At 39.1% G+C, this 19,645-nt stretch overlaps 1 protein-coding gene across 4 annotated transcripts in view; it reads left to right on the forward strand.

The window, feature by feature from the left end:
* The first annotated feature begins 156 nt into the window (after positions 1-156).
* The window catches only part of METTL8 (methyltransferase 8, methylcytidine), a 30,458-nt gene continuing 10,969 nt past the window's right edge, over positions 157-19,645 (forward strand). For 3 of the 4 annotated variants that reach the window (XM_054174604.1, XM_054174597.1, XM_054174610.1), the window contains exons 1-6: positions 181-271; positions 781-893; positions 5,787-5,942; positions 10,936-11,027; positions 15,908-16,296; positions 16,800-16,849. In XM_054174604.1, the coding sequence (XP_054030579.1) occupies positions 5,800-5,942; positions 10,936-11,027; positions 15,908-16,296; positions 16,800-16,849 (674 nt within the window). In that variant the 5' untranslated portion in view covers positions 181-271; positions 781-893; positions 5,787-5,799. Of the gene's footprint in view, positions 272-780; positions 894-5,786; positions 5,943-10,935; positions 11,028-15,907; positions 16,297-16,799; positions 16,850-19,645 lie in introns of all 4 variants that reach the window. The other variant, XM_009905499.2, reaches the window with a different exon arrangement.

Consider the following 19,645-nt stretch of genomic DNA (forward strand, 5'->3'; position numbering starts at 1 on the left):
CCCAGCGACAGCAAACCTCTGTTGCCCCGCAGCCCGCTGGGTACTGCAGTTTTCGCAGGCTGCATTCTGCGGCGCGCTTGGACCACATCTCCCACCATGCCCCGCGGCAGGCGGGGCTGTAGTTGTGCTGCGGCGGCCGGGCCGGGTCGGGTCGGGCTGGGCTTCAGGTCGCGTGGGTGCCAGCGGGCGGGAGTTGGGAGTGCTGCGGCGTTGCCGAGGGTGAAGCGCTGCACGGAGGACCGCGGGGCAGGAGGAGGGTCGCTGCGCAGAGGTTGGTGCGAGCCTCCGACAGTGGCTTACCCACTGGTACCCGCGGAGCGGGGACCCCGCCTCCTCTTGGGCTGCTCTGCCTTATCATACGCTGAAGGGGCTGAAGTAAACGCAGCGCGCTTTAGCATGTGGGGGGTGTCAATGGAAGACTTTTACGGGTCCTGTTTTTAAATAAAAGCAAGAAAGTTCTATTAGTGATAATTCAGTTAGGGAAAAGATCCTTTCAGGGTCTTCCTGCTGGAGAGGAAAGTCCCCCGGAGCCGGGCGGCGGGACGGGGCTCTCCCAGGTGTGAGCGCCCTTCCGGGCTGGCTCCTGCTAGCGGCGGCTGGACGTGCGGCGCGGTTAGGACATCGCCCACGAGTGGGTTTGGATACTGCTGTGTGGGATGGAACGTACCCGGACTTGTCGGGGGGATGTGTGTGATTTTAAAGGATTTGTTCAGAACTTTAAAACTCCAGGGCCACCAGCAACTTCTTGAGGTGTAAGACAGTTTATTTTTCTATTTTCAGAGCTATGTCCCTAAAGTTGTCACTATCATCAACAGCTACTTGCTAGCAGAGCATCTTAAGTCTGTGGATGAACTGTTTTCCCTTCCTTGCTAGAGGCCAAGCACGCGAATTGGGTAATCTTCTCTGTGTTTCTGGGTCTGTTCTTAGGATCTCCGTGTGGAGCCTTCAATCTTTGATGATATTATAACAAAATACAGATACTTGTAGTTTTTTTGTGGTGCCTCGCAGTTACTTGGATGAAGTGAGCTGAAGACACAAACAACGGTGATTGCAGTTGTTTCTCCCGAGAGTCCTCAGTATGATCCACATGCTGCCTGGTGGGTCTTTAACGTTGCCAGAGATTTCAGAGCCGACAAGGCATGTTGCACCTAAGCAAAGGCCATGTGGTCTTCCTGAGTCTTGCAGGGCTGTAAATGAACGAGGTTCTCCAAGACAGTAGTAAAATTTGTATTGCTGTCTCTGTCCTCAGCATCTTTAACAGTAAAAAAATGAAGTTTATGTTTAGACAAACAATCTTTTGATTGTTAGGCAGTACAGTTACACGTTAAGTATTTTGTAGAAATACGACTAAAAACCCAAGTCATTGAAAGATATATTTGGAGACTTAGGTGTATGTACATATATGTATATACACATAAAGTCAACATAGCTTTTTTTTCCCCCTATTTTTTTTTCTTTCCTTTTTTTTTTCTCTTTTTTTTTTTTTCCTTCCTACCTAAGCATCAGCCAGCAGAGGGTGCACAGGTTAGGTAAGAAACCTTATTCCTGAGCTACGTTAAGCATTGATGGATTCCTCTTTATGTTGAACTTGTGAATAGATTAATTTAGTAAATCAGTTTCACGCTGTAATCTGCTGTATAAATAACAGGAAAAGACATGAATTGCCTAATGAAAAAGGCAGAAAAATAGGAGGTGGGGGGAAGGACTGCACCGAATAATTAAATGTTTAAATCCCACATCATACGAACACCCATTGGTGTGTGAAGACAACTTGTCATAAGCAAATTATACAGGTATTTGAAGGATAGTAGCCTAAAGAATTATTTGTGATTTTGCATCTTTACATTATCCAATATTTGAGAAACCTGTATGAAGAGTGACTTGTATCCAAGTTATTTTAGTAAGTACTCAATGTTTTCTGTGTGCCATTATTAAGTGTTGCAAACACAGAACATTGGACTAATTAAAAGTGAAAATGCTACTGTAAAAAGATGAAGTACAGAAGCAGAAATTCCATTCCAAGAATGATTCTAGGATAGCAAAATAGAGTTTTAGCTTCAGTGGGAATGAATTCTTCAGAAGTTGAAGTATTTTGAGTTTAGTTTAAATACGTTATTGAAGTTTCATTTTAAAGGTAAAATAGTGTTTGATAGTGAAGTTGGAAAATCTCTATTATAAACTGAAATAGTGCAATTTCAGCAAAACAGTTGACCAAAATATTTCAACATTCCAAAAAACCCAAAAAAGTTTGAATATATGAAATGCCAACAGAATTGCTGCATTTCTTTAAAATACTGTGATTTTCTTCAATCACATGTTTATCCAAGGTTCTGTTAGAATGTTTTATCTCCTGTCTTTACAAGTGGAAAAAAAGAAATAGGAGCTCAGGTGTAGTTTAATATAGAACAGATTATATTAGCTACTTGTAACAACTGAACTCCACATTTTACCCATACAATTCAAATAAAATGCTTTTGTTAGTTTCTGTTCACATAATGGATTAAAGAATCAGGAAATTATGTGTCTGAGATACCAGTTTCTTTCATCCAGTAAGTTAATTGAACTAGGTTTTTGGACAAAAATGACAGGTTATTTGTGTTCTGTTTTGTGGTTTGTTGTTACTGGGTTTTGTTGGGGTTTTTTTGCATGTTGTGGTGGTTGTTGGGTTTTGTGTTGGTTTTTTTTTTAGATTTGTTTGTGTTGTACTTAAAAAAAAAAATACTTCGGTTTGTTTCTTGATTTGGTTTGGGTTTTTTTCCTCTCATATCTGTTTCAGAACTGATACTTCTTAAGAATTTTGCTCCCCAATTAAGTGGTTTATGTATGCTTTGGTGTGTAATTCACTGTTTAAAAACCAAGATTAGGACAATTTTCTCCCGCATCTGTAGTTTTTCCTCTGTTGATGTGACAGCTCGGGGATTATAATGCCAAAATCAATTAGAAGTGTATTATTTCAGGTCTAGCTGGCAGTTGATGTGCATCACTTCTGCATGTCTGCCATCAAAAGCTATACTGAAGGTGCTATGTTGGGTTGTTTGGAAAGGGGAGAAGTTATAAGGCTGTTCTCTTAAAGTTACTAAACTGAGGACCTGATCTCTGTGTAATAATGACAGAATTACAAAGACAAAAAGGCAGTGCTCCACAAGGGAAAAAAAATCTTCCATGTTGCTTTTGAATGTGGTCACCACATACATTATTTGTTTAAATTTCCTTTAATGAAAAAATAGTCATGCTGCCACAAAATATAGGCATTTTTAATGTAATTCAGGATCATTGCAATATCCTTAAAGATTAAAGTTCCATTGCTTTGATTAATCATCAGATTTAAGACTTCCTGTCCCTGGCTCCACACAAAGAAATACTTTCTAGTTCCTTCAGACTACATTTTTTGCTGTCATGGTTTCAAGGTATGATCATTTTATCTGTGAAAGAGAAAGGCTGTTTTCCCTGTTTTATTGACAGAATGAATTAGAGAAAGATTCAAGCTTTCAAATAATGCTTCTAAGTTATTTAGATGCTTTTTGAACTTTTAGTAGGTAGGTTGCCCATTAATCTCATGATCTGTGGGTCACTCTGACTCTCAGGGGTATACATGTATGTCTCCAAGGACTTCCTTCCCATTTAACACTGGATGCAAGACTAAACTCAGCCAACCCCCCCTTCTCCATTCACTCTCTTGATGTTTCAGAATTTATCATCTAAAATTGTGTCATTATCACTCAGAGGATCATATACTCATAAAAGAGCTTCATGTCTGGATTTTACTCATGCAACATCATCTTAGTCCTCTCACTATAATTCCCATATGTGCATCTTTTCATGTTCTTACTGAGATATTTAGAAAGCCAAGAAAAATTACATGACTGGCCTAGCAGCTGAATCAGTGTATTTTGTCTTGAATATCAAGACTGGCACAGGATATGCAAGATACTGTCTCAGGTCTTTTTGAATGATTGAAGGAGAAAGAGGATTTGTAAATCGTTTGCAACACAATCATGGCATCTTTATCCAGGCATTTCTATAACTTAATAATTTTAGATCAGATTGTGGTTTGAACTTTTTTTTTGGCTTTTCTATTTGTTTTTTGTTTTCAAGAACGTTGCTTTTATGTAGATCAGGTATTTTGCAGAATTTGTCACAGTGTGTTTATTTTTGTGTTGCATAATTGTTATTTTTACAATACTCCACATATCTTAGCAATTATGCAGTATGTTGTGAAAAATATGTTTTTTCAAAAGCAAAGCATCAGGGGTTTGTAGTAATCAAAGTATGAACCAGAATGGTTTTAGTTGCTGGGCCGCATTTTTCAAAACCGGTCCTAAACTCATTAACATTAGAAGAGGGTTTTACTTCTTTAATGTGATTAAATGTTACATTTTCACCTCAGCAATGTGCCATATCCTGGTAATGTTGCAGCCGCCAGAATTCATGAGTAGTTTCTATTTGGCATCAACAGCCAAAAGGCAAACCCCATTTTATTTAATCTTTGCCTAATAAAAAGAAATTTTAATATTTTGTAATCTTTTGTCCTCTTTTTTTTCCCCCCTTTCCCTTCCTGTAGGCTTAAAATGAATAATCAATGCCCTTTCTAAGGCATGATTCTTTCAGACGTACACCTTAAATGAGGAATTGTTCATTTAATTGTGATTCCTTTGCCAGGCTTTGTATTGATGTGTACAAAATAACCTTTTCTTTTTTTTTTTTTTTTTTTAATTGACAGTACAGGACTTGTGATCAAACAGTACTATTTTCCTCCAGATAAAAATCTTCATTTTGTAACCAAATTGCACATAGTGTTTTATAATAATGTCTGTATTTAAACTGTGCCTGTTCTTTTGTAACTACATTTTGTATTTATGGTGGGTTAAATTGAATGTGCAATTTATATAGAAACAGCAGGGAAAAAATAGGACTAAGAGTAACTTCTAGTCATGTGCAGGGCACTTGAAGTTAAAAAGAAAGGCACATTAGAGTAAAAGGAGGAGGAGGAGGGGTATTTTGTTTTGTTGTACTCGTATCCTAAAAAGTCTACATTAACAAGAATATGCAAAAAAACCCCAAGCCCCAACGAGACAAAATGTTGGTGCTAGCTACACACACTTGTTATCTTTTATTATTAATACTGTATAAATAGATTTTAAAAAATGGAATACAGAAATACAAGAGAGAATTTTACATGTCATAGAAAAATCTTAAGCACTTTTTAATCTTGTTAGCAGAAATTCAACATTTAAGAACATTCATTTCAAAGAGGGCATTAAACAGGGATCAGGAGAATATGTATCAGAAGTTTTGGAAGGCTTTCTGGTGCATAATACTTACTCAAGAAGTAGTATCTTGTGATGATGGTAACCTAGTGAGAGGTGTGAGAAATGTCAGTTTCAATGACATTGTGGTACCCACTATAGCAATTTGATTCTTTACTGATCACTTTTTTACTTGTCTTCTTAGAGGCACAGTGTTAAACTTGGTTTATTGTTTTAGTATATATTTCTTTTTTGTTTTTTCTTTTCCCTCCTCCCTTCCCCCCACCCCCACTTGAAATGATACCAAGTACCAAGTAATTTATCTTTCAACTGCTTTAATTTCACTATCTACTTTGGGATTACTTGGTCTTTCAGCACACTGAAAGCATACTTTTCTCAAAAGCATTGAGGTTGGTATTATAGTAAAAGATTATTGCTAAAGTTGATATTGGTGTCTGATGATTTGACTGGATTCTTGTGTAAGTGACATGAACAATTAAGTTACAGCAAAACTGTAATTTGAGTTAATTGTATTTTCAGGTCTCTGAGCAAAATGAATTTCATTACAAGGCTTTCTGCTTTATGTCTGAGGAAAGGCAAGATGCAGCAGAGGCACCAAAGTAGTAGACGACCAGCTGTTCCGCTTGGATCACGGATTTTAACTGATCCTGCTAAGGTTTTTGACCATAACATGTGGTGAGATGTTTCTTTAAGGCTGATTTTCATGTGTTTTTTTGTTTATTATTTGCTGTGAGGAATGATGGAGTAGGGGTGTATGTGTATATATATATATGCCAGAACAGATGTTGAAAGGTGGTGGTAGAGAGAATTTGAGATTGTCACAAGTAACCTTACATTTTTGAGTTCTCAGTGATTTGGAGAAAAAGCTGCTGAGTAGTTAGCCAAGGCAAAATATTATAGATCAGTAAGTGTTGAGGATAAGCAGTCATGTTATCATGGCAGAAAGTTACTGGTTAGGTACCAGAGTGTTGCATGCTCAATTAGAGCTGTATTATAAAATTGACACAATTTCAAAAGTGTTCTTCTAAAAGTGTATTGAAGACATTACAGATAGTTCAGCTGAGATTTCTGTGTCATGCATAATTGTCATAAAAAGTATTAAATACAATCTTAATATAAACAAGCAATATAATAACAGAAAAAGCATTAGCATGTAAATGTTAGCAAGAATAAGATTTGCCCTGATTTGCAGCAGTGCATCTCCATCTCTGAAAGATATTTTTATGATTAATGGTGGCTCAGAAGAGAGAGTGTGAATGCTAGTCAAGACAGCAGGGAAACTGAGATTGAAAAGGCTAGGGTTTTTGTCCATGGAGTGGAGATGAATACAAAGCAGTAAGTGATACAGGAAGTGTCAGGAGGGTAGAAGAATACCTAAATCTGTCTAGAAAGTAGAAGAATATCTATGTAAGATATTTGGAAGCTGGGAATTTTTGTTTCTGTAGTTTATAACTGAGGAACAAGGAATATGTGATGAAAAGAGAAATGGGGAATTTAGAAGCTAGACCAGAAATTATTTTCTACATAATTTTAAAATATATTTTTTAATTCTGCTACACACCATTTTTGAGATCAAGGGTTTAGTAAAATTAGAAAAGCAGTTAGATGTGGCTAATGATAACCAATGGGTAACATAACATAGGAGTAACAGATGACAAGTTTCATGGCTTAAGTTTACTTCATTAAAGTAATGTGTACGTACACCTTCCTCAGAAGTGTCTCCTGCTGGCAGCTGTCCCAGAAGTTACAGGACAAGCTTTTGTTCTAAAATGGAGTTTCCAACTTGCTGTATTTTAAAAATATTATATGTTTTAGCAATATTTGTCAATAGATCTACATTATTTCTTAATCTAAATTATTTCAAAAGTTTTATTTTAATAGAATTCTCATGAATATGAAGGTCCTAAAAGAAGAATATGACACACAGGATTGCCTTCTGGTTAATAAACTAATTTTTTCATTTTAGTCTTTGAATTTGGGCTTTACTTTATGAGGCAAGATAAACAAATAGATGTCACCTATTACTGTTCTCTAAACTGTATGTTCCCAAGAGGGACCATGGGCTTCCCATCACATATTACCTAAGGCCAAATATGGAGTTACCTATATTTAAGATCCTTGATCAAGGAGGCTGGAAGATGGCTGGTTATTATGTTAAAAGACTGTAAAGTTTATCCCCATGTTTCATAAATCTATATGTGGTGTATCTTTAAAGCGTATTCCAGACTCGGGACCTCCAGCTAGCTGGAAAAATCGTCTGTGAATGCTGGTTCAAATGTAGTTTATCTAATATAAGTAGAAAAAGATTTTAAGAAAAAGGCCACCCTCCATTGGTAGCATTGTACTTTGATAAAATCCACATTTTGCTTCATTTGTTCATTTCCTTCCAAATAAATGTGATATGTTGCTTCAGTTTTCTTGCTAGCATTTGGTCTAATAGAGAGTTACTGAGTTACGATGCAGGTGGTTGGTATTGAAAGTTGGGATTGAGAAGAACAAGGGTATTCAGAAGGTGGATTTGCAGATTAATCCATGTAGTTCAGAAGGGAAAACAGATGAGACTTTTTTTTTTTCCCCCCCTTCCCTCCTCCCTTTTTGGAAGGGTTGTTTGGTTTTTTTTTTAGGTTGGAGCAGAGGTTGCATGCAAGTTGTGAAGATCTTAATAAATCAAGAACCCAGATATGAAGTGGGAGGGTGGAGTGTGTAGGTTCTTGGATCTTAAGATGGCTGAATCAGCAGGATTCTCAGTACAGCTATAAGGATAAGGATGACTGGTGATTGAGCTGAATAGATCATGCAGGGTGATCATAAGGGATACATCTTCTCTCGCATTGTTGCATGAGGATTTATGTCCTTTTGTTTTCCACTCGTCTGTGGTACTTTATAAAGTGGCTTCCTTCTTTTTGCCTGTGTGACTTGGCAGGGAGCCAGGAGCCACTACCATTGCTGCTAGGAATACTGAGCAAAAGCTAATGCTTTAGATATTTGCAGTGCTGTTTTTCTGTCCTTTTGAGAGATGAGTAGTAAACGATGCTAAACAGTGGAGCAAAAATTGTGTGATTCTCTTCAGGTTAGTAATTGGCACAGTTTTAACGTTAGTTTTCAGGAATAATTAAAATCTATATTAGCAAACAAGTTAACGGAAAAGGGATAACTTGAGTAAGTTGAACTGAAAGTAGCATTGCTTGACCTCACGTCAGGCCTACTCACGATAACAGTTCCTGGTGTGGTTAGAACTGATAGCTTGCTTTGCTGCTGTCAGTGTTCAGTTTTAAATGCTTCTGTACTTAGAATTCTGTATCCTGTGTTCCCTCTGTATTGCTGTTCACTTGAGACATGCAAACTGTGTAAGTTGTTCGTGTAAGAGCTGTGCTGTGTCCCCTCTTTTGCAGACTTCAATCAATAAGTGCTGCTGCAGTCCTATTTGTGGTCTTCCATACAGAAAATTTTAGGAAAGCCAAGAGATCTTTCTTCAGCTTTATGAATTTCCAAGGAGAGAAAAAGGCAAAAAACCAAAAAGTTGTTGAAAATGGAGGACTTCAGGCACCTATAGTATAGTTTGTAGAGCCCTTAAGGATTCTGACCTACCCACAAAGATGGATTCAAATTGATTAGCTAAAGCTTTGTGCTGGGGTTGACACCCCTCCTGGGAGGGGGAGGGTTGTGAGAGCCCTGCTCTCCCCGGAGATTAAGGACCTGATCCAGGTGGACTTGGTTCCTTCCTTCCCTTCCAGGAAACTGAGTTAGTCTGTTCCACTCCCCCTTCCTGTCTAGCAGAAGTATAAAGGGGAGGGTACAGCAACCATTTCCCCTCTCTTTTGCTCCTGCCTCGCCTGTGTGAGAGGACCAAGAGGTGCTGCTGGCTTCCTGGCTCTCTGCCACATGGTCAGGCCTGGTCTTTCTTCCTGGTTCTCTGCCACATGGTCAGCCCTGGTCTTTCTCCCTGGCACATCCACATTTCTCCAAAGGACTGTTAGTTTTGTATATCTCCCTATACATCCTTGTTCCTTACCCTTGTGAACCCTTCCTGTTACTATTTTTTACATATATATATATATATATTTTGTTTAAAGTTAGAAATGTACTTCTCTGCTTCCAAACCAACTCCAAATTATTTCTCGGTAGATTTACCTCCTCCCCTTTTTCCTTACCCCCCTTTCTTTCCCTTTTTTCCTTCCCTTATTTTTCCCTATTCTTTTCCCTTCCCTTTTTTTGTCTATCAGGAAAGAGGAAGGGGGAGCAGGGGAGGAGTTCTCAGTCTTGCTGCCATCTGAGCTCTTACATTCCAGTTAAGGCTCAAACCACAACAAACTTATAGCAGAGCAAATCATACAATCAGCCCTTGTGACAGAGAGTATTGCCATTAGAATAGTCATTGGTTTCAGCTGGCTAGAGTGGTCAAGGTCGAAACAGCAGTGAGGGCAGCAGGTCTTTCCAAGATAATGGCTGCCTCGAGTAGTGCTTCAATTGTTCAGTTTTATTCTTCTACAGTTTGTCTGTCAGAGCCTTGACGCTGCGCAGGAACATTTGGTATAGGAACAAATACAGGAAGGGGAGAGGCAACCTGCTGGGGACAATAATGAGAAATATTTCAGTAGAGATGAGGAAGTCAAGTCTGTGGCAAGCAGACAAATACATACCAATTAGTCTCCCACAATTAACAAAAGAGGAACAGTGAAGGTCTAAGAATTAAATTACCTGTGTCACCAAGCATGGAACAGGAAGATGCTCGTTAGCTTTCATAGAAAATCAGCTCTTCTCAGGGTGGCACCTGAGAAGTCATAGGCTTTTACTTAATTGATTTTGGTAGAATTAGGATCTAATAGATTACTTGTATTATGTTATCTAATTTAATCAGATTTCTAAAATTCTTCAGACTGGACAATTTGGAAGGACAACTGATTTGTGCTAAAAGCTGCCAGCAGAATGTTTTTGGGCATTCCCCATTGTGGCCAATCCAAACACAATCTGTGGGAAGGTGGTTTTGTCATCAGGGTCAGATCTTGGCTTGGTTCTGTAACTATTTAATGGAATAGTAAAGCATTTAATTAACCACTTCACACAAATATGGGTAACCTAGACTCTGCAGCCATTGTAGCACTGCAGCTCTTTGTAGCTCTTTTTTTCACGTTTCCTTTCTCTATTACCCAAATAAGTAAAGTCCTGTTAATCAGTTCTACCTGCTCCACTCAAATATGTGAATTATGCTCCTTGTTTCAGGAACAGCTCATTCCTTCGCTAAATGACCTTTGTCCTCATCATAAGCATTGGTAATGTGAGAAGTTTCTTGCATCAGAGTGTTTGTTAATAGGTCTATTATTATATCAATCCCAAACCAGTTCTAATGGGACACAGAAAATACATTCCTATAAATACCTTCAATTTACAAGATACAAATTAATCCTATTGTTAAGGGGGAAAAAAAATCCATACTACTTCAGCCTCTTCAGCTGGTAGATTTTTCTTAATCACTTGGGTTTTTTTGCCTAACTAATAATTAATTTTTATCTATTGTACACTGAAACTTAGTTTTTAAATGTCAGACTCCTTCTGGTAATTTGTTTGCATTCAGATGTATTTGAGACAGTGCAGCTAATTTGTAATTGTTTTCCCTGGGAAACAATCCTATTTCCTATTTAAAGGCTTGTTCTTAAATTGCCTTTTGCAGGGACCACATGCAGTGGTCACAAGAAGAAGAGGAGAATGCCAAGCAAAAAGCAGCAGAGAACTCTCTTGTGAAAGTCCAGTGGGAAGACCAAGGTAACAAATTTATAACAGCGTAAGAATTCCTGTTTTAATGTTGTTTATTAGAGCATACAAAGATGCCCTGAAATGCAGGAAAGCTCTTTTTATTTCTGCATTCTCTTGTCCAAATTTGTTGTTTGGGCATTTTGTGGTAGGTTGTTTTGGGTTTTTTAACCTTTGTTGCCACAAAAGGTTGTCTTAAAGTTTGTTGTTTGGTTTGTTTGTTTTTTTCTAGCAATCCAGTTACTTATTTGAGCAATTTTACATTTGAGGAAGGTAATAGGCTTGATGTAAAATTAGTACATCGTTGTGATGCTGTTGCGAGCCCTTCCTCTTTTTGCAGTTCTTCAGGATAAAACTCATGCTACACAGAACTGCTACTTCATCAAAGGCAATGAGTTTGCAGCAGCTAGGGTGCTGGGGATAAAAGTTCCCACATAAAATATTCAAAACGCTTTTTAATGATTTGTGGACTGTTTAGAGAGCTAGTGTTTGTACATTACACCACATTTCAGTTAACTACCATGAAAGTTGCACTGGTCCCAGTTGGTCCCAGCTTACTGCTTTGGGCAAGTTGAGCTGGGAGTGCTGCATCACACAAGAGTCTACTCTGTAAAACATGCAGGAGCTTTAGTGTGTCTTCAAAAGGAAAACTTAATGTATTCTGCATTTCTGAAAAATAAGTAAATTCAAACTGGCAAATTAAACCCTAAACTCTGCTAAAGAAGAAGTGTCAACCTGATAGTAACAGAAGACTGGATTCTTAATTTTTTCCTTTATTAGATATTCTGAAACGATTACTTGGATGTCCTGTGCCTCAGTCTACTTAATGTATCTTGAACCTGTCAATTTAGATAGTGTCATTGTGATCTGGTGCTCAGTTTCACTGATGAAACTCGAGCTCATGGAGTTTATTGGAATTGCCTCTGAATGTGTCTTGGATTGTGTGCTCTTTGAATGTGTGGCACTTCGAATGTTCTGGGATTGTCATCCTGCCCTTTTCTGTTACTTCTCACAGTCCTTATATAAATGCAGGAGTACAATGTTTGCGTTTCAAAAATGACATCTAATATTTTCATTTGGTTTGTACAAGAAATTGTAAAAGGACTCATAATTGAAAAGTAAGCTGTGTAACCCTGTGGCTCACGGAACTTTTTGTTCTTCATCTACAATCAATTAGAATTTAGTTTGTGCTGGTGAGAAATGGAATAATCAGGCATTTGTCTATTGCCAAGAAATACAAGAATCCAAGAACATTTCCTATGAATGCCCCTCTGTTTAGGAATTGAATAGGTGAGCATTGCTGATAGTGTGCCTTCAGAAAAGCTTCAGCTTCATTCTGCAAATGGAAGTACATTTTGGCCTCTTTGTGTAAACAATGAACTAGGCTGAAGCTAATGAGCAGGTTATTTTGGGGCTGCAGAAACTACAGTAAAGGGAAAAAGAAAAGACAGATTTCAATGATAGTATCATACCAGTAAAACAGTATAGTTCTGGTGAGCCTTGTTAAAACAAAAGTCGTTAAAACTGAATGAATTTGTGATACAATTTTAGGAATTTTCTTCTTGGCATACATACTAATGTATGAAAGATTCTGTTAAGGAGAAAAATCAGTTGACTAAGGATGTTTTTATCTCAAAAGGTTATACATTTATTAGTTTTGTCATTTTTAAGTGCTTCAGAAAATTTAGCAGTCAGGCTACTTAAATATACAAAATGGAAACAAAAAGATAATAATAATGCAAGCATAGTTATTACACAGTGGTGCAGGAGTGACCAGTGAAAAGACTGGAAAGTGTAAAGTGTTCTTTCATTTGAACCTATGTAATACCACATTAATATATACTGAGTTTAGCAATTGCTTTCCTTCAGTTCTGAAATCTGAAAAACTGAGCAGACTTGCAGAAAAGTAGTGACTATAACAAGGAATTACAATGATTTAAGAACCTCTGAATAGGAGGTTTGGGTTTTATACTGAAGCTGAGAAATCTATGAATGTAGAACTTATGCTATTGAAATCTATGTGTATGACCTTACTGAACTCTGCACTTGCATTATGAAACAAGTCTGTACAGTTACTCTGCTTGGCTGGGTCTTGCCCTTTAATGATACAGCTGGGTGAATTAAATGTTGAATTTTAAAAATTATGCAGATTTCTAGGACAAGGCATTCTGCCATCTTCTTGCTACTTCCCACTGCCTGTCTGTGCCTCTAATGATAATTCTCAGCCTTGTTTATCTCTGAAAAGCTGTAATGATTTAGGAAATAGTATATTAAGTTTTAAATGGGAATAGGAGAAATGCACCATATATTTACTCTATGCATTTTTATTAAAAGAATTAGTTGGTCAATGTAAGTGAGGAGGGATAAAATGAAAAAGGCAGCACACTGTATGATCATGGTATCAGTGCGGGTTGGAAGGGACCACAAGGATCATCTAGTTCCAACCCCCCTGCCATGGGCAGGGACACCCCACAATAGATCAGGCTGGCCAGAGCCTCATCCAGCCTGGGCTTAAACACCTCCAGGGACAGGGCCTCAACCACCCCCCTGGACAACCCGTTCCAGGGCTTCACCACTCTCATGGTGAACAACTTCCTCCTCACATCCTGCCTGAATCTCCCCACCTCCAGCTTCATTCCATTCCCCCTAGTCCTATCACTACCTGATATCCTGAGAAGTCCCTCCCCAGCCTTCTTGTAGGCCCCCTTCAGATACTGGAAGGCCACAATTAGGTCACCTCAAGCCTTCTCTTCTCCAGACTGAACAGCCCCAACTCCCTCAGTCTGTCCCCAGAGGAGAGGTGCTCCAGCCCTCTGATCATCCTCGTGGCCCTTCTCTGGATATGTTCCAGCATGTCCATATCCCTCTTGTAACAGGGGCTCCAGAACTGGACGCAGTACTCCAGGTGGGAGTAATCTTAAGTGCTAAGTGATCTACACTTGGTAAGAAACATCAGTGGTAACAGTTCTGTAAATGATTTGAGAACGAGGGAAGGGAAAACAAAACAAACAAACAAACAATTTGGTTTGATACTTAAGAGAGATGAGGAATGGAGACATTGAAATTTATCTCTGGTGAAGCTTCTAACTTGCTTTACTTGACATTTTCATAAGCAAGTTAGGAAAGTGAGAGCTGATGAAGCTGCTTTTGGGTGAATGAATATGCCTAGAGATCTTTTCAGAATGGAAGTCTGTGTTGGATAGAGAAACATTTTGTTCCATGTCCAGTTCTGTTTAGTATTTTCTTTAGTGAGCTCAGGAAATGATACTAAATGATGTTTCAAGTATGGTCAAGTATAGGATTCTGAAAGATCTGTGCAAATGGTGGAAAAAAAAAAAAGCTGAAATATACAAGTTTGCCAAAAATAAATGCAAAATGCTCTGCTTAGAATAATTCCTTGAAAAAATAGGTTCTGGAACAATTGGCTAGGTAGTCATTTTGCAGAAGAATATCTGAGGGTTGTGGTGAATCACTAGCTGAATCAGCAGTGTCATGCTGTTGCAAAATGGCAAGCTGGGAGTTATAAACAGGATTACAGCCTGTAAGCCTCATAAAATACTCCTTTTGCTCTGCAGTGATAATGCCTTTACCAGAATACATCACCAAAAAATAGTAAATCAACTGGAGAGAATCTAGAGAAGAAAAATGAAAATGCTCAGAAGTCTGAAAATCGTGACTGATGTGTAAAAAAAGGAGAGATTTAGGCAATCTAGAAGAAAGATTGTTTAGGAAGGCAAAGTAAAAGACTTCAAATAAGTAAATAGGTGTTACAAAGAGGCACAAATAATATTTGCTTTATCTGCTTGGTTAATGAGACAAGAATGACTGAACTTAAATTGAAATGGAGAAATTTCAGGTTAGGTAGTGGAAAAGGTTTTTAACTGTACAGATGGTGAAGACCTGTAGTATGTTACTGAGGAAAGTTGTCAAATCTATATGAAAGTTGGTATTTTAAGAACAAGTTGGATGCATTTCTGTGGAGAAGGGGCAGGAATTCCCTGATTGGTTGAAATCCCTTCCAGTCCTATTGTTTGACATTATAGTATTCAGTTATAATGCTTTGTGAATTAAAAGTTAACACAAAGTTCTATTGCAAGACTCTGAAGTGTTTTGAATGTAAGAAAGCCAGAATGTTGTTTCTGACTGTATTGTTCTTTTCTGTCAAAACTATTGTTAAATGTTGAGTGAATTACAGTCCATTGACTATGCAGCAGCATTTACCATGCCAATTCACAGATCTGGGCTTCTAATTGATGGTGGTTTTTTTAGATACGACTAGCAAGTAACAAATCTGCAGTTGTTCATAGTTGCATAAATCATGAAAGTAATTTCAGTTTAGTGTTTCTTAAATAGAAAAAAGATTGATAACTTTTGATTATATGTGTTGCTTTTATAATTTGAGATGGCAAAACTTGTTTAAGAAAGAGAATAAGAGAGAGAGACTTACAAATTTGAAAAGGTACTCATGGATCAGGATTGAAGGCAGAATGGATAGAGCACTCCTTGGACACTGGCCACTGAAGAAGAGAGTTAGACCCTTGTGATCCCTTAGCTTTGTACTGAATGTGACCATATATGGAATAGACTACCTTGTTGGCCAATTTGGGGTCCTATTTACTCCTCCCTGCAGCTGCAGCCTTTTGCTCTGCACCCCAAAGCAGTACAGAAGATCTAGCATTGACCTTGGCCTGCACACCAATCCTTGGTACGAACTAGAGACATTAAGTGTTATCGCTACTGGAAGCAGACGCTCTGTGAAAACGTGCCATTAATTTCAGAAATTGCAGGTACTTAGAAGAGACTGACCTGAAAAGTAAAATCACCAAGCAGAATTCATTCTATTCTAACTCAAACTGAGACACTCATTTACCAAGTTTTTGTTTTAATTTCAGATAAATATGAGAGAGAAGCCAGTCAATATTGGAATGAATTTTACAAGACACACAAAAATAACTTTTTCAAGGATCGCAATTGGCTGTTTCTGGAGTTTCCAGAAATTCTTCCTGAAAAAAAGAGAGAAGAGTTGAAAACAGAAGAAAGATCTTCAGAAGAAACAAAAATAAATAGTATTGACAATTTTTCACACAAAAATGAAATGCTTGAGGAAGGAGAAAAATATTTGAAGAAAAATTATGGAGGTGGTTCTACTTCTGTACAAGGATACATATATAATGAAAACCAAGCAAAATCTCTTACTGACAATCAGGGCAAAAACTGTGGAGAGAAAGTTGGTAGACTAGAATCCTTTCCTGGTAGCAATGCCACTTACAGAATATTAGAGGTAATGCACTGCAAATATTCTACCTATTAGATCCAACTCAGATTTCTCAAAAGCTGATGAAGAGGCTTAGTATGTATCTGGAAAATAAGCATTTAGAATTTGATGTGCTACATTCATTTATGGCAGAAACTTTCAGGGAAACTTTTGATACGGGCTTTGTTTTCCCTTTACAGTTTCTCCCAAACCAGAATTTAGGGCTAGATTGTCAGATTCCATTTTCACTGGGAGTTGGATTCCTGATTTCCTAAGGAAAATTCTGTCTTGAAGTGCAAATACTTGATGTGTTCTTACCACATGGTGAAGTTGGACAAGAATACTGCATTTTTCTTAAGTAGTTTGAGAGAGATTCTTTCTTTAGAAAGACACTGAGGTGAGATGTGATTGTAGAAGTGATTTGAGAATCGTGATGTGAGCCGTTTGCCCCATTTCTGCCCAACAGACCTTCAAGTGTAATTGGTTTTACCATAATGTGAGACAAAATTTTATTTTTCTTCTGGTTTTAGGTTGGCTGTGGTGCTGGAAACAGCGTCTTCCCTATATTGAAAGTTCTGTGGTATGTAGTGCTTGGTTTTCAACTATGAAAGTTATATTCTGATCTTGTTCATTTTTTTTCAAATGTTATTACTAGACCAGTGCTACAGGAAGTGTTGAGTGTACTGGTTTACTGAAATTCTGAATTTCTTGCAGATCTCAGATGTTAGTAGTATTGTCAGTACAAGATACTTCTCTTACTCATCAACCCTAGTCTTGAAGGGAAGGTTTGTCTTCAGGTGCATTCAAACTGATTTCTTGTAGTTAATCTGAGGCAGGTGAAATATGCTCTTGTATGTCATCATAAAGCTGCCAGATATCTCTTCAAAAGATAAATGTCAGAGACAACAGATAACGATATGTGATATACTGGTAATGTGTAATATACTGGTAACACATACTGGTAATATGTGATATACTGGATATTTGGGCATCGAGTCCATCATCAGTAAATTTGCTGACGACACCAAGCTGGGCGCAGGAGTTGATCTGCTGGAGGGTAAAGAGGCTCTGCAGAGGGACCTCGACAGGCTGGGCAGATGGGCAGAGTCCAACGGCATGAGATCTAACACATCCAAGTGCCGGGTTCTGCACATTGGCCACAGCAACCCCATGCAGAGCTACAGGCTGGGGTCAGAGTGGCTGGAGAGCAGTCAGGCTGAGAGGGACCTGGGGGTGCTGGTCGACGGTAGACTGAACATGAGCCTGCAGTGTGCCCAGGCAGCTAAGAGGGCCAATGGCATCCTGGCCTGCATCAGGAACAGTGTGGCCAGCAGGAGCAGGGAGGTCATTCTGCCCCTGTACACTGCACTGGTTAGGCCGCACCTCGAGTACTGTGTCCAGTTCTGGGCCCCTCAGTTTAGGAAGGATGTTGACTTGCTGGAACGAGTCCAGAGAAGGGCAACAAAGTTGGTGAGGGGTTTGGAACATAAGCCCTACGAGGAGAGGCTGAGGGAGCTGGGGTTGCTTAGCCTGGAGAAGAGGAGACTGAGGGGTGACCTTATTACTCTCTACAACTACCTGAAGGGAGGTTGTAGACAGACGGATGTTGGTCTCTTCTCCCAGGCAAGCAGTACCAGAACAAGAGGACACAGTCTCAGGCTGCGCCAGGGGAGCTACAGGCTGGATGTTAGAAAAAAGTTCTATACAGAAAGAGTGATTGCACATTGGAATGGGCTGCCTGGGGAGGTGGTGGAGTCGCCATCACTGGAGGTTTTTAGGAGAAGACTTGACAGGGTGCTTGGTGCTGTGGGTTAGTTGCTTGGGCGGTGTTGGATTGGTGATGGGTTGGACGCGATGATCTTGAAGGTCTCTTCCAACCTGGTTTATTCTATGTATTCTATGTAAAAATTACTTCTTACCAGAAGTGTTGCTTCTGAATCTGAATGATACATTTTGTCAGGTTTCAGTGTCAAGAAAGGCACAAGTCCTATACTGCATTATCTAAATCTCTAAAATGTTTCAATCCACTTGGCTTCCAGTTTTAGAAAAAACTGATAGGACAGCATGTGCTCTCTTCCACTTAGACAGGAAGGTTTTAGAATAGAATAGAATTAACCGGGTTGGAAGAGACCTTTGAGATCATTAAGTCCAACCTATTGTCCAACACTATCTAATCAACTAAACTATGACACAAGCACCCCATCAAGTCTCTTCCTAAACACCTCCAGTGATGGTGACTCCACCACCTCCCTGGGCAGCCCATTCCAATGGACAATCACTCTTTCTATGAAGAACTTCCTAACATCCAGCCTAAACCTTCTGTGGTGCAGCTTGAGACTGTGTCCTCTTGTTCTGTTGGTGGTTGCCTGGGAGAAGAGGCCAACCCCCAGCTGGCTACTACCTCCCTTCAGGTAGTTGTAGACAGCCTGTGTCTGTATCAAGTGCTGAAATGGATTTCTTTTCATTCGTGCCCCCAAGAGTTTGAGTACATGTAATGGGTTGGGGCAGACCCCCTCCCCACCACACGCAGAAATAACGACTCAGACAAACTGATTGCAAAAGTAGTGGAGAGTTTAAATAGAGAACAGTGAGTGTGCACAAAAGGAAACATAGTGACAAGAAAGGAACCAAAGTAAACCCAGAAAGACCCCAAACCCCACCTGAGGGTGCATCCAAAACCCCCAGGGCTCCTCCTTCCCCCCCCTACTATTAGGCTGGTCTCAGCTGGCCAGATCTGAGACTGCCCACCCCCCAGTGGCCTTGGGCCCAATCAGGCCCATGGCCAGGAGATCTCTCCCCCAGTTACCAAGTCTCGGAGAGGGAAGGAAAGAGGAAGTGCCAGACCCCACCGCAAAACTTATAGTGGTGAAAGGGATTATGGTAGAAATACCTAATTTCCTGCGTCCACCCACTGGGATGGACTTCTGGACACAGGAAACAACCCTGTAGCAGAGGGCACCCAGCCCAAACTACGACAGTACAGCACATTTCATTATTCTATAAGTGAACTCCAATTGGTGGCATCACCACTATACAAAAATATTCTATTTTGCAGACTTAGGTTTTGCTAATATTTAGTAGTGTTAACAGCGTGACTTCATTCCAAAACAAATGCTTTGCTTGAGAAAGCATATATATATGTAAAAAATGAAAAGGGAGTCCTGTTTCATGTGAAAAGCTTGGAAAATAAAGGGAAAAGATACCACGTGGCTGTATTAAATAGGATGAGACAAACTTTTTGTTTTTTCCTCACACATTAAGGTTTTTTTTCCTGGAGATACTTATTATGCAAATCAGTCAATCACATTTTTGGTACTTTGAGTAATTCACACAACTTGTCTTGCATGTGACCTCATGGAAACACCTCTTACCTCAT

The sequence above is a fragment of the Dryobates pubescens genome, chromosome 2 (assembly GCF_014839835.1).
Source record: "Dryobates pubescens isolate bDryPub1 chromosome 2, bDryPub1.pri, whole genome shotgun sequence".
Taxonomy (NCBI): Eukaryota; Metazoa; Chordata; class Aves; order Piciformes; family Picidae; genus Dryobates; species Dryobates pubescens.